General features: G+C 40.2%; 1 protein-coding gene across 1 annotated transcript in view; it reads right to left on the reverse strand.

Moving 5' to 3' along the window:
- LOC306854311 (small G protein signaling modulator 2-like) overlaps nucleotides 1–20137 on the reverse strand; it is a 60580-nt gene that overhangs the window by 13113 nt on the left and 27330 nt on the right. The window contains exons 3-12 of the mRNA XM_079392207.1: nucleotides 17819–17987; nucleotides 9994–10158; nucleotides 9449–9516; nucleotides 9094–9242; nucleotides 8867–9001; nucleotides 7972–8096; nucleotides 7482–7549; nucleotides 7147–7310; nucleotides 6551–6683; nucleotides 5406–5543 (exon numbers count right to left, since the gene is read on the reverse strand). Of these exons, the coding sequence (XP_079248333.1) occupies nucleotides 5406–5543; nucleotides 6551–6683; nucleotides 7147–7310; nucleotides 7482–7549; nucleotides 7972–8096; nucleotides 8867–9001; nucleotides 9094–9242; nucleotides 9449–9516; nucleotides 9994–10158; nucleotides 17819–17987 (1314 nt within the window). The remainder of the gene's footprint in view (nucleotides 1–5405; nucleotides 5544–6550; nucleotides 6684–7146; nucleotides 7311–7481; nucleotides 7550–7971; nucleotides 8097–8866; nucleotides 9002–9093; nucleotides 9243–9448; nucleotides 9517–9993; nucleotides 10159–17818; nucleotides 17988–20137) is intronic.

Genomic DNA, 20137 nt, shown 5'->3' on the forward strand with positions numbered 1-20137 from the left:
ATAAATTGACAGCCCCAATTTAGATGTACTTTTCTTTCTTCCAGATATTTCTTCCGGTCAGAAATGTCCTTAAACACACATAATGAAATCAAAGCAAACCTCAAATATAAGGATATCCAAAACATGCATCTATGAATGAACAGAAGGAAAAGGTGTAAAACGATGCGGGGATGCCATGCCAGGAGACCTGCCAATCAATCGATCAATCAATCACAGTGTCACAAATCAAGCCAGGCACTGGTAGAGCTTGGAGAGGAGTATAGAAGGACAGACAGTAACCATTCCTACCATGCTGGATGCATCAGATTGAACCATGACAAAAATAAAGACAAATCCAGGAGAGAAATATATACCGTGTGTATTTGTATAAACGTGAAGAGAGTGAATCAACTGAACCAAAAGAGTCGATAGTAAACATAAATGCTCTTCACCTTAATTCTTCAGGTTGGAGCTGGTGACCTGCTATACACTGGTTGTAACCAAAATAACAATGTGGACGGAGAGCAAGTATTCAATATCTGTCCCTAAAAGTCTGACGTGGGCTATGGGACTTTGGTAAGGCTATGATCGAATGGGCGATGCGTTCACGGAACGATTTGTGCGTCTACTACACCAGAACCCCACAGGACCTAACCGATATAATGAAAGGTGACTGCAGTTTGTGAAGAATTACAGTGAACAGCATTGCAGAAAACCAGCTCAACACAGGAGGAACACCAAAACAACAACAACAACCACAACTCAAATCAAAGAAGAAAATAGAGAATTCATAAAGGGAAGGAGACACAGTTCTGACAAGTAAGCAGTGGAGCACATTTGCAAGTTTAAAAGGAAAAATAAATATAATACATAACGTGTGCAAACTTGACATGCAAAGCCCTCAAGCATTTGGCAGTGAAACCAAATAAAGACACAGAACCTAAAAATAACCAAGACTTCTCTAAGGACTTACTCATGTCAACCAAAGAGTGCAAAAGGAAAACAGCAAATCATTGGATGCATTGCTGCCTGGCCACCACAGTCAGACCCAACAGTGCAGAGAGGAGAAGAGTCTGAGCTCCAAAATGCACATCATACCTCCTAGGGCAGTCGGGTAGTATCGGTGTATGTGCGTGATAAGGAGAAAGGACAAAGGCAGAGTTGTAGTGTGAAAACGTGGCACGGCAGTGGAAGCTCTCCCGACTGTGAGAAAGGTTAGCATAGGTAACCCCCGGCAACGAGAAGGAAAAGAGTGACAACTGCGGAGGAGAGTGAGTCAGGGGGAGAGAGATGTGCACTGTACTGACCTCGAACACACACACACAGACATATTTATGTATAATAAAATAAAATAAAATAAAGTAAAAAATAAATTAAATTAAAAATGCTTCAACATTAATATTACGTGAATTAAATTAAGAATTAGAATTTTCCTACATAGTTATTAAAGGTTAAAACTATATACATTTTAGCAAAACAGTTCCCTGTCGATATTTCACTCGTACTGTATGGGGAAAAACTCATTTTTTCTCTTCAACTGAAGCCTTTTAAATCACGCAGTGAAACTGCACGTCCATTGGTTCGTGCAGTGCTATAAAAACGAACCAATGGCTCGGCGGCGGCGATGAGCGAGCCTATGGCTATGCAGCCCGCCAATATGGGCGGGGGGCCCTCTGGCTATATAAGCTTCACCGCCACATCTCAGATTTCTTCTCTTCAGCGACGAAGTTTCTTCCTCGCTGACTCTTCACTGACGCTGACTTCGCTGTGGAAACGCCTCAGCAGCTGGATTGGACCTTGCAGCACACAGCTCGCGATCCGGTCGATCCCCTGCCGCCATCCGGCGTTCATCTAAAAGAGTCTCACAAAAAGAGCAGTCGGCGTTGTTTCAAATGCAGCGCCGTCATTGTCAGACGTGGAGGGCTCACGGAGTGCGTGTCATGCTTGGGGAAATCCCGCGCTGATGCTGCGCTCAGCGGGACTGACTGCTCTCATTGCTAGAGTTTTAGTCTCGCCTCTCTGCGCTCATGGATAGCTTTCTTCTCAGAAAGCGACCCTGCACCTCGCATCCTCCCGGAGACGAGCGAGCTCATGTCGGCTCAATGCCCACGTGCCTCGCTATCACCTCAGAGAGAAAATTTGCCGGTCCTCTTCACTCAGCCTGATCAGCGTCCCTCCGCGGCTGCGAGTGACATGATCTCGTTCGGTGGGAGCGACGACGACATGGACAGCCTTTCTCTGGCGGCTTCGGATGCGGAAAAGTTTTTTCTGGCTCGGTGTCTGACCCTGCCCTCTTACCGCCGTCCTCCTCACGCAGCGCCAGACCCAGAACAGACGAGGAGCTCGTCCGGATTATGACGAAGGCTGTCGGTGAGCTTGGGCTCGAGTCGTCTCCGCCTGAGTAGCCATCTCGCAGCAAGCTGGACAGGGGCTGGACCCCCCACCAACGCTCGTCCCCCTTTTTTCCGAAGTCCACGACGAGCTCACTAAATCGTGGCGCGCCACCTACTCGTCTCGCATCCGACCCTCTGCTTCCTCTGCCCTCACCTCCGTTGATGGCTCCGAAGAGAAAGGATACGAGCACCTTCCTCCTCTGGATGAGTCTGTGGCCGCGCATCTCTGCCCGCCCATGGCTATAGGATGGAAAGCGAGGGCAAACCATCCGTCCAAGCCGTGCAGAGCCACGTCTGCACTCGCTGGACACGCCTACTCAGCGGCTGGACAAGTGGCATCGGTGCTGCACTCGATGGCGGTGCTCCAGGTCTTCCAGGCAAAGATGCTCGCCAGCGAGGAGCCCAGTCTTGACTGAGATGAAGGAGGCGGATAAGATCCCCTTCCTTGATGCTCCAGTCTCAGCCAATAGCCTGTTTGGACCGGCTGTGGAGGGCTTCGCGGAGCGGTTTACGGAGGCTCAGAAGTCGTCTCAGGCGATGCGACACTTCCTCCCGAAACGCTCCAGTTCCTCTGCTGCTGCTAGTAGCCCCAGACCTGCGCCGACTCAGTAGCCCGCCAAGCCAACGTCAACCACTCCCGAACCCCGACCCCCCAAGAATCGGCAGGACAGGGGGCGTTCCCGCTCGGCACTGGGTGCAGAGGGAAGTGTGTTATTGGTTCCCCAAGGGCCAACTCTAGCGCCCGGGTATCCGACCGCTGTGATAGCGGACAAAATTAAACGCATACAATTCCAAAAAGAGAGCAAATATCCTCTTCTGCCTACCATAAGCGTCCTGCCCTTATGCAGCCAGTCTTTAGAGCCTATTCAACCTCTTGCCACATGGGCCGAGGCCTGGCAGGCCATCCCTGGTGTGTCAGAGTGGCTTTTCATGCCCCTATTGCTGGCCGATCGGTGGACAGAAATAGTGCGGTGGTCCAGTTTATACGAGGCACCAGGAGAATGAACCCCCCACACCCTCGTACAGTTCCACCTTGGGACTTACCAACCTTTGCTAAGGGCCTTGAAGGGCCCACCGTTTGAACCATTACAGTCTACGAGCCTGAGATCGCTCTCGTTTAAAACCGCCCTGCTGTTAGCACTGGCATCGGTTAAGCGAGTAGGAGACCTACAGGCCCTTTCCATCAACCCTGCTTGCCTGGAATTCGGGCCTAACGACTCCAAAGTCATCCTGAAACCAAGGCTGGGTTATGTACCTATGGTGCTCTCCACTCCGTTCAGAGCCCAGGTCATAACGCTTTCTGCGCTGACCCCTTCGGCGGATGACCAGGAATTGTCCCTGCTCTGCCCCGTCAGGGCCCTCAGGGTATATATCGAACGTTCCACCTCATACAGGAGATCGGAACAGTTTTTTGTCAGCTTCGGTAACTGCGCTAAAGGTCGCCCTGTTACGAAGCAAAGACTTTCCAGGTGGTTAGTGGAGGCTATCTCCCTATCATACTCCTCCTTGGGTTTGCAGTGCCCCATTGGAGTCAGAGCCCATTCCACCAGAGGCATCGCCTCTTCCTGGGCATGGTCCAGCAGGGTGTCCATTTCGGAAATTTGTGAGGCGGCCGGCTGGTCCTCGCCGTCCACATTTATAAGGTTTTACAACCTGGACGTTCCCGCCTTGCAGGCCAGAGTCCTTTCCCCTTAATTTGCCGCCTCCGGCTAGTTAAGCAGTCTTAGGGGTTCACTTGACCAACATTGCTCAAGCCCCTCCTTCTCTTGGGCAGTCCATGTTATATGGACACCAAGTGTCAACTATACGGGACGACACCCAGGCCACGGATGACCCTCATGGCTCAGCCTGTGCTTGGTGTATTTATAACTCCCCTGGGTCTTCTCCCATGTGAGTGTTATGGTTTTGATTCATTTCCCATTATAGCACGGCATGATTGTACTGGTTCCCATACAGCGTCTTACGACGCAGTATGAGTGAAATATCGACAGGGAACGTACTCGGTTACTATCGTAACCTCGGTTCCCTGAGATATGGGAACGAGTGCTGCGTTCCTGGCCGTGCTATGAGCTGCACGCCTCAGTCACTTCATTCGAAGAAATCTGAGATGCGGCGGCGAAGCAGTACTCGTTCTCATATCTCAGGGAACCGAGGTTACGATAGTAACCGAGTACGATTTGTTACATATATATATATAGTTATTTTGGCTTAGAACTATACACATTTTAGCAAAATAGATTTGTTAAACATATATACATATTGTACTTATAACAATTTATTACATTTAATATGATAAATAAAATAAAATAATGAAATAAAAAAAAAGAACAATCAAATCTTTCACAGTTTAAAATATTCAAATAAAACCAATAATTTGAATTTTCTTACATAATTATTTTGGGTTAGAAGAACGTTTTATTTTATTTATTTTAGCAAAATAGATTTGCTATACATATAGTATATGCATGTTGTACCAATAACAATTATGACATTTAAGATTCAATTACATTTAAGATTAAAATAAAATTAATTAATAAATATTTCAACATTCAAATTATGGAAATTAAATCCATAATTAGTTTTTTCCTACCTAGTTATTTTAGATTGGAACTATACACAATTTAACAAAAAAGATTTGTATCAATGAATATACTACTACTTTAGTGTATATGCAACATTTAAATGCTTATAATACCCCACATGAGAGTGTGTGACATTTAAGACAACTTTATGATTCAACACGGAATGCATGTGTGCCCCACACACTCAGAGTCTTGTGCCACTTGACCTAGCAGCAAATATTACCATGGTTACAAGCATGCAGATCAGGCCAACAACTTTAAGAGTGACAAGGGAACCATGACGCCCGAGGCACCTACTGTGTCTCAATCTGCCCTCACTGACCGACAACCGGCCGCACTGCTGGGTCGCTGCTTGTGGGGACCAGGTAACAGTTGGGATGAAAATAAAGTGGCAGGAGAGGTAGGATGAAACGTAGGAGGGAGAATGAAGTGGGCCACTGGTGATAAAAACCTTTCATGACATTAGGATCTGTGAGGTTCCGTGAGCAGATCATAGAGATCATAGCGTGAAGTCTATCTTCCTCCTCCTCATCGTCGTCCAGAGAGGGCACACGGCTGCCCGTGATGTGGTGGTAGTTTATTGTGACTGCTTGGGCAATAAAAGAACACAGTTTAGCACCCGCCTCTGAAGCAAAGTCACGTTCCACTTACACACACTGCAAAAAAAATCATTTTTAAATCAGTTTTTTTTTCTTCTTGTTTTGCAGTAAATTATATAAACATGCTTAAAAAGAGCACAATTGCAAAACATATTAATACTTAATTTTCAGAGAATACATCTTGAATTAATAGTTATTTTAATTGTTTCGTCTCATTTTAAACCTAATTTTAAGCCTTATGAAATTTCAATTTATTAAATGTAAATTTAAAAGTTTAATAGTTTTTTTTTTAAGATTTATGATCAAAACAGGTCATCCTAAATTTAAAATTAATTTCTTAAAATTAATGATAAATTAATACAAAAAAGTATTTGAATTCAAATGTAATTCAAGATATGTTCTTTGAAAACAAGGCTTGATATCTTAAGCAATTTTGCTTCTCAAGTAAATGGATCTTGTTTTAAGGATGTTTTGATATTTTAAAACAAGACAAAAACAGTGTCTGACGATGATTTTTTTTGCAGTGCATACATACACAGATATAAAAAGGAGCACTGTCATCCCAGTCAGAACAGTTGAAAATCTAAAGGCTGCGTGTAAAACTCACATCCCTCCCAGCAGCCTCCACAACGGCTGTTATGTTCCACAGAAAAGTGAGAACAAAACACAGACAACAATAATATGCGGGGATGGTGTCTAATGCGGCCCTGTTCAGCATTCACACATCCGGGAAATCAGGTCTGGCTGAACAGTGGCTGCGAGTAATGGATATGTGAGTACCAATAGGGTTTTAAGATGTAGATTGGCCCCAAAAAAGTACTTTTGGATGCTTGAATTTAATTATAATGCAAGATTCATGCATTTTAATGTGTGACTTTTAAGTTTTTAATGCTTTTGGGGTTACTGTAGATGGATGAACGGATAGATGGACAGATACTGTATGTGTGAAGAGAGACAGAGACGTGAAGAAGACAGGCACATTTCTGCTGAGACTCACTTGAGTCGTGACGGTGCCCTGGATAGACGATGCGAAACACATAGTCTGCAGCGATCTGCTCCTCTCCATCTCCATCCTGATCTACTAAACGGGCCGTGCTGTTCCTCTTACGAAGCTTAGGGAAGACTTTACCCTGTTAGTCATAATCAAACTAAACTCAGCTTCTCACTTCAAATAAGGAACATTTTGTAATTAATTTGCAGCGTGTCATCAAGCAAAAAACTAAAATCTGATGTTTCTTCATCACAACAGATTTGGAAAAATTTTGCATTACATCACTTGCTCACCCAAGGATGCTCTGCAGTGAATGGGTGCCGTCAGTATGATGATTTTCTGGAATCTCATTCTGACGGCACCCATTCACTGCAGAGGATCCACTGGTGAGCAAGTGATGTAATGCTAAATTTCTCCAAATCTGTTCCATTGAAGAAAAACTAATCTACATCTTGGATGGCCTTGAGGGTGAGTAAAATTTCAGCATCTTAATTTTCATTTTCATTCCTTTCTTTAATGATTTGGATGTTTGAAATGTTACTGAAAAATTTCAACATTCTATTGCATGACATATGTAATAACTTCTGCAGCAAAACACTCACCTTGCCCTTCTGGGACCAGAGAGGGGGCTCAAGCTGACCCCGGGGCAGTAAACCAGTCTCCAAACAGGACAGGAAAGCCAGCAGGTGGCCCCCAGGAGGGAAGTGCAGAGGAGGCCGCTGGATCCCATCCTGACTTACTAACACCAGAGTACCCCCACAGTCCGCTGAGAGAAATTCATATGAATAAAAAAAATTAAATAGCATATAATTAATAATCGGTGATATAATGTGAATTAAATCAACAATTGATATGAGCTGCATTGAAGCTAACTCTCTGGCAAAGTTTAAACATTAAAGATAAATAAAAATGAATGATATAATATAATAAGACTCACGGCGCTGGTGACAATGAATGCAGACGATCTGTCTTAAAGGCACAGTCAAAGCATAGTCCCAGTAAATACTAAAGGGTGATAAAAAAAGAATTGAGAAAGAGAGAGGAAGTGGGAGAGAGAGAAAATTGTTCTGTTAAAACAGATCAGAAACCTAACAGTCTTTTCAATAAAATAATCAATGTGGTTTTGCTAAATAACCTCACATTTAGATGTTTATTTCTTTTTTACAAACATATCAACCTTATCATTGCAAACCAGCAATCAGCACAACAGGAAACTCATCTTATGCTTTTCCTGTACATCCTCTTTAAAAGTAATTGCTCTGTCCAACCTAGTAATCAGGGACCAATCAATTCAGTTCCTACATGTTAAGTACAGTTGTAGTAAAATGAACTGCAGTTACTGACCATCTCAAATCATTCCAAGCTCTTCCGGCCCATTTTACCTGATTAAATAATTTACCAGATTTTCCCCTGTGTATGTATATTACCTCTTCTCCAAGTCACAGTCTCCCAGAGTGCCATTGATTAGCTGATTGGGCGTCCACTTCAGCGTGAGTGTTTCGGCTGTCTGATGTAGGGACAGGTATCCACGCAGCACCTCCATGTCCTTCTTCTGCAAAGAACACATTCTATTCAATAAAACACAGTGGCTTCCCTAACTCCTCTAAAAATAACAAGCATAATCAGCAACCTTACACACTTTTCTTTGCTTATAAGTTAACACAAGGAAAAAAGCTGAAAAAAGGAGAAACAGAAGAAAAATTAGTGTTATAAGCAACAGAGTGAAATAAAACGTCTCTGACGATTTACTGTGATGATGAGAGCTGCGAAACGCATCAGGTTTCACACAGAGATCCAATTAAACCTGAATCATTGCAAACCTTTTGGCAAGGGTCGTTTACACTATTGATTTCTATTGAAGTCCTTGCCAGACCCAGCACTTTCTGTGCCCAGTTACATCAGTCACCGTTGCAAATCTCACAAACACTTTCATCATGCACACATTCAGTCCGTGCCAGACTCATTTGATGACAAATCTAATGTGGTGTAATGGCTAGTCCAGTCTGCCTTTTCCAGTTCACAAGAGTAGCCAACTAGCAGCCGGGAAGTCAGCATGGGCCGGAGAGCTAAAAATGCCAGGGAAACCCATCTGACCGTTCATTACACAAGGGAAGACAACAATTCGAACAGTTCTACCTATCTACATCACTCTGGATCAATTCCCATAACAAGTAGCCCCTGAGATCCATTATATTGATTAGATGAGATTCATTGATCTACAATCAATCCCTTGTTTTAGAATCATCAAAAGAAATGTAGATGCAAATCAAACTAGTTTTCCTGTAAGTGCATTTGCATCTGTGTGTGTGTGTATTGCCTTACCGGTTGAACGAGTACATTGTTTTTTCCGTAGAGCAAGTGAATGCGTGAGTTTTGGTGCAGGGATTCGACGTACTCTCTCGCCGAGGCTGCAAATTTGTCCTCAGACATGCTTCCAGAGGACTGACGCTTTCGGATCTGAGGAAAAACCATCAATATGAGATTTTAAATGGATTATTTACTAGAACAAAATGACTGCACAATCACCCCTATAAGTATGATATCCTCACCCCAAGTGCAGGCCTGCGGCCCGGCGACACTTCTTGGCCCCTGTGGGCCCCGTGAATGCGATGCCTCTGGACCAGCTCATTGGCTGACGGGTCCATCCAGAAATGATCCGACGTCTTGAGCTTAGTGTACTCTAGAGCGCAAGGCCCGACTATAGATGAAAAATATTGATTTTTACATAAATCAAATTGTAATGTGATAACACATTGTGATAAAAAAATATGCAAGAGTGAATTATAATAAAATAATGAATGCTAACACCATTTGAACACAATTTTTTATTGAACAACACCTATAAATCTCTATTAGCTGCATTATGAGCAGACAGAGTGTGTTTTATACATTAGATAGACTCACCCAGCAGTGCTGCCAGTATCGGGCCAAACACAGAGTCGTGCAAGAGGGCCTCCTTTTCATAATACTTACTACAGACACACACAAACAGCAAACACACACAATGTGTATGTCAATAACCAGAGACCTCTTTCAAAGGCTGAACAAATAACTCATTATTTCACAAGCTCCATATGACAGCCCAAACAATCCTTGTGGACAAATGATAAATTTCAAGCCTTGGCAAATAGCACTTTGCATAAGAGAGATGAGCAATGCATGTTATGCAGTCACTATTATTTAAGAAAAAAGGCATACACAGATATTAAAATTCCATCTGATATCAATAAGCTGATTATTTAAAAAAAAAAAAAAAAATTAAATTAAATTAAATCACTCATAAATTGATAATTTTAAATAAGCTAAAAGTGAATATAGGCATCACAACATTACAATGTACAGTACATATAATCATTTGTGGACTTGCTAAAGATAAAAAAAAGATTTAATCCTAAAAACTAAATCATACAAAGTTCCATGAACTTAGTTACAGTACTGATGCTAATTACCTTGCATTATCCACAATATACTGCACTATTTTTTCCAGGACTTTCTCAAAGAGGGCCGTGCGGACCCATATGTGCTTGATGGCCTGCGCAGAGAGTGGCTGAGGCGCTCGGCTGGCAGAGGACCCCTGTCTCCGGAGGGGCTCCTGTCCTGTGCTCTGGGTTCTCCTGAGAAAGACCATCAATCATGCACAAGAACGCAAGTGTATATGACAAAAACGCACACAAAACATAATCAAATAGAGTCATTACAAACTTATGCGACCAAATGACACAATAGTAATAATCTAGAAGACTTTTTAAGAAAAAAAGTCCCTAAAAAAGTTACCACGTACGTTTTTTGCTAAGACTAGGCCTTCCTTCAATAATTTTTGTGCTTCTGTTTGTCCTCATATAATCTGCTAAAATACCATACTTACATGGTCTGGTCTTATGAAAGAAGCAAGAGACACAAAAGGGATTATGACTGTGCCTGTCAGTGGGTGCTTCTAATTGTTTGTGAGTCCACACACTTCTCCATACAGCATCTCAACAGGATGACCTGGCTGCTCATCTACTACAGTGCAGGAGGGCCAGATGAAGTCACAAAACCCACTCGAACCCGCCAGGCCATTCAGCCAACCGGGACAACACACACATCTTCACACAATGACAGGGACAGAGCACGTGTCATCCCAAAAGACTCACCTCAGAGCATTAAAAGAGATAAATCCCACAGATAAAAGACTAAGTAACACAAGAACAGTTACTCCTGAACAGCAGTTTGGACAAAATCCCCGTAACTGAGCCTTGGTTTAAGTTGCACGATAATCTCTTCCTCTTTACTAGTTATAGCATGAAATAAACATGAGTGAATATCAGAAGGTATATTGTTTCAAGACGTCAATACACAATTTTTTCAAGTTCGAGTCCACCAATGTTAATCTACTCCCCGGTCTGGTTTGTTTGTCGGACAAAAATGTCAGTTCCGGTGTTACGATTGGTCAGATCGCCTGTCAATCAAACTCTCTGTGAAGGGTCATTTAAACAAATGATCAAAAGTCTGGAGTCAGCAAGTGAGATTAATACTTTTATTCAGCAAGGATGCATTAAATTGACCAAATGTGACAGTAAATTTCATTTATCCTATATAAATTTCTATATATTTTCTATTTCAGTGATGTTATTTTGAACACTCCATTCATCAAAGAATCCTGAGAGACATGTATTATGATTTCCACAACTGTTTTTAACATTGATAATTATATGAAATCTTTCTTGAGCAGCAAATCAGCATATTAGAATGATTTCTGAAGGATCACGTGACACTGAAGACTGGAGAAAATTCAGCTTTGCCATCACAGGAAAAAATTACTTTATATTATATTACATTAAAATAGAAAACAGTTCTTTTAAATTGTAATGATATTACAAAATATTACAGTTTTTACTGTATTTCCGATCAAATAAACGTATGAGACTTTTTTTTTTTTCCAAAAACGTGAAAAAAAATCTAACTAACCCAACATTTTAAAACAGTACTGTACTGTATGTTTTGGCTGAGATGGCATTACAGAAAGCACTGTTAGTTTTTACAGAGAGCCAGACAGATGACAGAGAGTCGTCGCTGTGCTCGGAGAAATAAGATCCAAGAAAAAAAAATATTGCTTTAGGGCACTGTCACAAGTGCAGGAATCCAAGAATGAATAGTGCTGTTTGGGGGTAAAAAAAAAATTGTGGCACCAATGAAAAAAAAAAAAAAAAAGACTTTTTCGCCACCCAAAAATCAAAGTTTTGTTATCATTTACTCACCTTCATGTCATTTCAAACCTGTATGATTTTCTTTATTCTGTGGAACACAAAACAAAATATCTTGTTTTCTATTTAGTTTTTTTCCCTTTATTGTTGTTTTGGACCCCATTGACTTTTACTATATGGAGAAAAACAGTTCTTTAGTTATTGTATGTTTAAAAAAAGACAGAAAACTAGGGTGAGTAAATAAATTATTTTGGGGTGAGAAAGGAAAAGGAAAAAAGGAAAGGGAAGTGGTGTGTGGCCAAGTATGGTGACCCATATTGGAATTTGTGCTCTGCATTTAACCCATCCAAGTGTACACACAGTAGAGAACATACACCCGGAGCAGTGGGCAGCAAATGCTGCGGCGCCCGGGGAGCAGTTGGGGGTTCAGTGCCTTGCTCAAGGGTCTCACCTCAGTCGTGGTATTGAGGGTGGAGAGAGTGTTGGTTATTCACTCCCCCCACCTACAATCCCTGCCGGACCTGAGACTCGAACCCACGACCTTCAGGTTACAAGTCCAACTCTCTATCCATTAGGCCACGACTGCCACATCTTCAGGCTCAAAATAAACCTGGAATATTCCTTTAAGCCAGTCTCTGTGACTAAGCCTGTCTGAGATCTGTTCAGAGTGTGGAGAGCTGGGAGGACTGCTGTAATGTTGAGCGCACCGATGAGAGAGTCCATCATGGGCGTAAGCCAATAACACCCCACAGCCATCAATCTCCCTCCAGCCCGAACATCACACTACACCACTGCTGCAGGCACACCAGAGATGGATGAGTCTGCTGTCTGTGCCACAGTGCCCTCATCTTCTCTGATTTACATAAGCATTGATCGCATAACGGCCTACCACTTACACTTTGTGTGTGAGCGCTGGCCGCAGCGGTGGACATTCAGTATAAACAAGCAAATAAATCCCTGCACTTGAGATGAGTATGCAGATGCTATGGAGATGAAATTGCGTTTCTGCTCCAAAAGCAATAAAGTAGAGCATCCAGTGCAGCATTAGAGGCCCATTAATAAAGATCCAGTGAGAAAGGATTCGTCGAGTCCATTATGAATCCACAAATAGCACATATTTTTGCATAATGACACTAAACTGTATATTTAACCGTTGTTCATGGCAACATATAGTTGCTACTTTCCACTGCCTCTCTTTTTATACCAACACAAATGAATTGCCATCTTTCATACACACACACACACACACACACACTCACACACAAACATATCTATATACACATATATATATATATATATAAACTTCAATATACAGTATTAGTAATTTAATACTGTAGATTATATATAGATTAATACAGCATTAATTATCTAATTAAAGCTGACAAATAATTATGTTTAAATTATGTATAAAATGTTTTTAAAATTGATAATAACTAAGCTGCATTTAGCATATTATGAAGAGATTTATGAAGGATCATGTGACACTGAAAATTCAGCTTTGTCATCACAGGACTTAATTACATTTTAAAATATATAAAAATATAAACAAGTTATCTTAAATTGTAATAATATTTCCCATTTTAACTGTTTTCACTGTATTTGTAATAAAAATGTAGCCTTGGTGAGTACAAGAGACTCTTAATTATTAAAACATTGTATTATATAAAACCTAATTATAATTGTGAAGCTAAATACGAGTGCAATAAATTAAATCATTTAAACAATGAAGTACAAATGTGTTCTGGGTGCAATATAACCTTTGCATAAAAAATTAATGACATGCAGTTGCTTTATTAGACTGAATTGCTGCGGTAGAGGTATTCAATAACCAGCGAGCATCTTGTTGCTCTAGAATGGTGACACCATGGTGTTGCTGTGGCAACGCGTGTAACCGAGTGAGTGCGGTGGGGGAGGGGTGCTTAAAATGGACAGGCAGGGAACACCGCAAAACATGTGACCTGCAGCACTCCACATTAATGCTTTAAATGTGTGTGTGTGTGTGTATGAGCTACTGTACAGACACACCAAAGTGGCTTCAACTAATCTCTGACCACAACAGAGATGTTGAGTCACCTGGAGATTGTGGCTATTAGGCCCGAGCGGTCCGCTCTTGAGTGACACATTGGCCATGTGGCTCTGCTAATGGAGAGTTAATGGGAAAATAAGAAGCTGACCGAAGCCCCGGAGCATCTGCCCAAACCATTCCTCATTTAGAGTGCTGCAGTGCCAGTCTTCTGTTTAAAGCCCAACAAAGCAGCAAATCATCCCTCTCCACACACCAGATGTGATCTGCTTCCTGCTTTCATCATTGCCTGAACAGCTTTTCAGACATAAAGCATTGCTTATATCGCTAATACGATCAGTTCCAGTTTATGGCTTTCTTTGACTTTTAGCATCTCTACTTACAGTTCATATTAATAAGTAGAACAAGTGATTGTTAAAAGTAAAGTATGCCATTTTTTACCAGTTTGTAGTTTGAAATGCAGAAACGAAACATTGTTTGGTGGAGGGGTCTGATATATTGACTTTTAACTAAACCTTTGTCATGAATTTGGGGTTGGAGTTTTCCAATTCTGTTTGTGCTATTAAAGAGTCGTTCACAACTAGAACGATCACTAAAATTATAACTAGAATGTTTCGAAAACCATTCTAATTCTATTAGAACATCGAAACCACAGCTATAATTGTAATAGTTTCATTGGGATGATTTTTTTCTATAGCTGGTGAACCATAAAAACATTAAGAGCCAATCAGATTCCACATGACTTTAAAGAGCTCAAGGATTTAAAGGGGCAGTATGACAAAACTGCAGAGCGCAATTATAATAAACATTACGTTATCGTCAACTGGTGTGAATACTACTTATCATTTTAGTTATCTTTAGTTTTACAGTAGTTCTTGGTACGAACAGACCTTTAGTAGTTCAAAAATACTACTTTTAAATTCAACATAAAATGCCATTTGCAATGTGTTTTATTTTTTATATTGACATATTTCAGAGTGAAACAGCCAATCAGAATCCACCCAACTGTAAGGACCTTGAGCATTTAAAACGATAATCAAACAGCAGTGTGTGATTATAATAAACACAACAATATTGTTCACTAGTGTGAACGGTAATATAGCTATCATTATAGATCTTTATAGTTATAGTTCTTGGTGTGAACAAGCCTTTATTGGTGCAAAAATACTACTTTTAAATATAACAGAAAATTGCATTCTTTTTTTCGTAAATTAAAAATTGTAATAAAAAATAAAACAATATTAAATGAGAAAAAAAGTAGAATGAGTTTTTTCTTCCTAAATGTCAGTTTAGCGTTGATTATGACGGCTTCTTTTTCAAATCTATTGTTATTTGCAATTATTTTCGTCAACTTCATAAATTGCAAATCTGCACACTAAACTTTCAGAAAGATTTCAGAAAGGCTACATTATCAACTAAAGCAGACAAAAACAAAAGCTATATGGCTTTTGGCTAAGATTAGCCAATAGCCCACATGGCCTAGGTCAGGGTTCCTCAATAGGCGACCCGCGGGCCACAACCGGCCCGTGAGAGAAATTTTTTTGGCCCACGCTAATTTCAAATAATGTGGCATGAAAATTCAAAGGCAGCATCAGAAAGCGACATTAACTTATCGTGTCTTCACTGGACGTGAGAAGCATGGCGCGATGCAAAATACAATAGAACCATTATAATCAGTGATGCTGTCTACACTGGATCCAGCGCAGCACGACAACAAATCTCAACAGTAAACTGCTTACTCGTTCTATTTATAATGTACTGACACAAAGTTCAAATGATTTATAATGCTTTGTCGCGTCCAGTGTAGATACGATGTAACAACAAAAACATGGCAAGTGTGAAGGAAAGAAAATTGAACACGGAAAATGGCTGATTCAAATGTGAATTGAACAACGCTATCTCACGGCAATTCGTACGTATTTTACGAGGTGGCTAATTCGTACAAATTCATACGACCTCACTCGTACGATTTAGTACGATTTGTCTAAACCCCAGTAACGGGTAGGTTTAGGGGCGGGGTTAGGTGTAGGTCATTCGTACAAATTCATACGAATTGGCAACTCGTAAAATATGTACGATTAAGCAAAAATCGTATGAATTTGTACGAGTGAGGTCGTACGAATTCGTACGAATTAGCCACCTCGTAAAATATGTACGAATTGCCGTGAGATCGGGCTGGAATTGACTGAACACTTTTGAGTGAGTGAGTGACTGATACCATCTTTGTTATGGAATAAACGTGCTGGTTCACATTGAGTTCACAGTTTTAATGTACGTTTGCTTTAATTTATTTTCAAGATCTGAGGTAAAATATCTATTGTTGCTTTCACTATGGCTATAAAGTTAACAACTTTATTAATCCCACAGGGGGCAATTCAATTGGCGGGACTTGGGCGCTGAACATGCTGATTGGTTGAGTTCACGCAGCACTGTATTTCAACCACCGGCACCATATTCGCATCATTTTTTTAAATATTACTGTTATTGTATCATGAAATGTAGTTGTTATCATAAAATGCTGTTTGATATTTCATTTCATTGTAATGTACATTCCCTGAACTACATTTCCACGGCTGTATTAATATGTTTAAATGAAAACAAAAAGAGGCAGTGGTGTTTGATATAAATCTGTAAACTAAAGTTCACATTTTTCAACTTACGCGATTCGCGCAAATCACGCATTACGCGTGTCAAACGCCCGAAACGCTCAATTCGCGCCGCCTCATTCGCAATTCATTTGTTTAATGGCATCTTTTTTATGACTGAAGGCCAGTATCACTGATACCAATCAATACTGATTTCCCTATAAAAATGTTTCCCCCTAATATTTAATCATTGACTATAGCCATTCAACTTTACATTATAATTAAGAGCTATCCATTTTTACATTTATTAGACTTTAAAAATAACTTCTGATTTAAGTGAACTTAAAACAATCTTCACATAATCCATTATAATAAATGTCATATTTAGCTACCTGTGCCCCTCAGCAGAAATATACAGAAATTAAATAAAGTTATCAAACACCAAATTCTAAACTAAATACAGATGAATCCTTAAAACTATAAAAGTTATTGATTTCCTCTTTTTTTCTTTTGTTCTTGGATGAACAGACATCACAGCAGCTGGTTATTAGGTTGTTTTGGCTTCTATTTCTTTAAGACATGTCGCTGCTGAACGTGATGCGGATCTGACACGCATTGTATTTTCTCTCAACTTTCATCAACTTTTCTGACACATTTCAGATCGGACCCATTTCAGTCTCTACTAATGAGCTGACGAGTTGAATCGGATGTGTTAGATGAGGGAGACAGTGCTGGGATGCTCCAGAACAGTTTTGAAAACCATTTCAGAGACATGTTCATATTGTAAATCATATTTAACATATTACATGCAAGCACAGTTTTATGGCCGCTTTAATTGCCTTTTTGGTAACTTCATGACTTAACTGATCACAACATTGCATGCTCGTAGTTTCTTTCGCAATTTGATATGAAATGATACAGGCTATGCGCGCGCCAGCACCTTTGTGCGTGTATTGAAGAGCATGCGTGGCGAGCACAGTAAAGTTTCTGTGCTCGTTTGACTCGTGCCTGACTCTGAAGTGAAGCTGGAGCGCGCATCTGAAACGTTTCCTGTTTGATGTGCTCGTAAAGATGTTCTGCGACTGAATAAATGCACTTCTTGTCAAGAAAAAAAGAGACAGAATCAGCAATTATGAGTGGGGTGGCCAACCCTAAGCGCCGCCCCTGCGTTAACGGCGTTAAATAATTTTAATGCGTTAAACTGAAAAAATTAATCGCCTGCGTTAACGCGCTAATTTTGACAGCACTAATATATATATATATATATATATATATATATATATATATATATATATATATATATGGTATTGTTGGCAGAATTCGGCCCTTAGCGAAAACTAATTGAGGAAACCTGGCCTAGGTGATGTCAGCTGAATCGAAAGTAATTTCACAAGTGAAATTTACTAAATTAAAAATAATAATATTAATAATAATAATTTCAAGGAAATAATGCACATTATTTGTGCGAAATCAAAAGTCTCACCTGGTGATTTCAGCCTGCTGCTGTAGCTGTTCTTGAACCTTGCGGCAGATCTCACTCGCTGTGGTGTTCACCTTGCCGATCTTGGTGAAGAGGGCGGCGATCTTATCACTGCGGAGGAATCCCGCCGCTCTTCGCTTCAAAAGGTGGCTTAAGCAAGCCTCAATGGAGCCTGCAGGAACATAGAGAGAGGAGTTCATAAGCAAAGATCAAACAAAACACTGAATAAACTTAAGCAATTAGCATCTTATTATTTCAAACAGCTTTATGAATTCCTTTAATAACAGCCATTTGTTCTCACGTCAAATTTTCAATTCCATTTCTTTCCCAGGAGGCTTTGCTATCGATGAACTTGCACGATGCAAGGGAAAATCTTATTGCAGAAGTAATTTGTGTTCTGCCTCATATTCCTCATTCGATTTTCGTGAGGTAAACAGCCATGACGGGAGCACAATTGCAACTGGGAACGAGATTTACTGCTGGTTCCTAAAGCACAGCTAAATATTTCAGGGCGAGCTACCTGTTAACGCTCCTCCTTCTGCTGGGACTCAGTCCCCTCAAGCACTGTGCGCTCACTTCAAAAACAAATAAACAACAGCAACAGTTCCCCAATCTATGGAAGCCCGTTTCCGCCAATGAATAAAAAATAAAACAAGGTAATTGCGACTTTTTATCTCACAATTCGGACTTTTTTTCTCGCAATTCTGACTTTATAACTCGCAATTCTGACTTTATAACTCGCAATTCGGAGATATAAACTCGCAATTCTGACTTTATAACTCGCAATTCTGACTTTATAACTCGCAATTCTGAGATATAAACTCGCAATTCTGACTTTATAACTCGCAATTCTGAGATATAAACTCGCAATTCTGACTTTATAACTCGCAATTCTGAGATATAAACTCGCAATTCTGAGATATAAACTCGCAATTCTGACTTTATAACTCGCAATTCTGAGATATAAACTCGCAATTCTGACTTTATAACTCGCAATTCTGAGATATAAACTCGCAATTCTGACTTTATAACTCGCAATTCTGAGATATAAACTCGCAATTCTGACTTTATAACTCGCAATTCTGAGATATAAACTCGCAATTCTGACTTTATAACTCGCAATTCTGAGATATAAACTCGCAATTCTGACTTTATAACTCGCAATTCTGAGATATAAACTCGCAATTCTGACTTTTTTTCTCACAATTGCGAGTTTATATCTCACATCTCTGACTTTCTCGCACCATAGCAAACCACTCTCCGTGTAAGGCTTTTGGACGCGGTTGGACAGTAGCCTACCATTACCGCCGGGCTTTCAGACAAAACATTCTTAATTTCTTTATAGTTCTGAGTTTGAGGCAGCTTCTATCGCGTTATTTTAATAACAGCTGTCAAGTAAAGCGCGTATATTGTAACACGAGAGTGGATATTATATGAATGCAAGCAGGTGGATTTCCTTCACTCTCCATAAAGCCCGCTTTCATCTCTATGTTCTTGCTATAGAATTATCTTATCTCCTGTATTTAATGTTGTAAGATATCGACCAAGCAAGACATCCCCAATGAAAATTATAAATAAATTATAAATAAATGAAAATTATTTAGTCAATTATATATGAAGAATTCAGATGCAAAAGCTTAAATGCCATCTGAAATTTTCTTCTAAAATTAGTATTTTTCGTTTATATTCAGTTATTTTACTTTAATGACAATGAAAAGAACCTGTTCCTGAGAAAAATGCTCATTTTAGAATAACATTTCAGATGGCACTTATGGCTTTTGCATCTGAACTCTTCATTAATAATAATAAAATTAATGAATCCTTTATTTATAATTTTCATTGGGGATGTCTTGCTTGGTCGATATCTTACAACATTAAATACAGGAGATAAGATAATTCTATAGCAAGAACATAGAGATGAAAGCGCGCTTTATGCGAGAGTGAAGGAAATCCACCTGCGTGCATTCATATATATCCACTCTCGTGTTACAATATACGCGCTTTACTTGACAGCTGTTATTAAAATAATGCGATAGAAGCTGCCTCAAACTCAGAACTATAAAGAAATGAAGAATGTTGTGTCTGAAAGCCCGGCGGTAATGGTACTGTCCAAACCGTGAGCGCAAAACACAGAAATAAAGAATAAGGAGTAATTTTTATGTTTGTTCAAAAATCATATTCGGACGCAACATTCATCTAGTTCAATATATAGTTCAGCTAATTGAACAAAGTACTGCAAAGCCTTACACGGAGAGTGGTTTGCTATGGTGCGAGAAAGTCAGAGTTGTGAGATATAAACTCGCAATTGCGAGAAAAAAAGTC

Source organism: Barbus barbus (genome assembly GCF_936440315.1).
Source record: "Barbus barbus genome assembly, chromosome: 34".
In the NCBI taxonomy this organism is placed as follows: domain Eukaryota; kingdom Metazoa; phylum Chordata; class Actinopteri; order Cypriniformes; family Cyprinidae; genus Barbus; species Barbus barbus.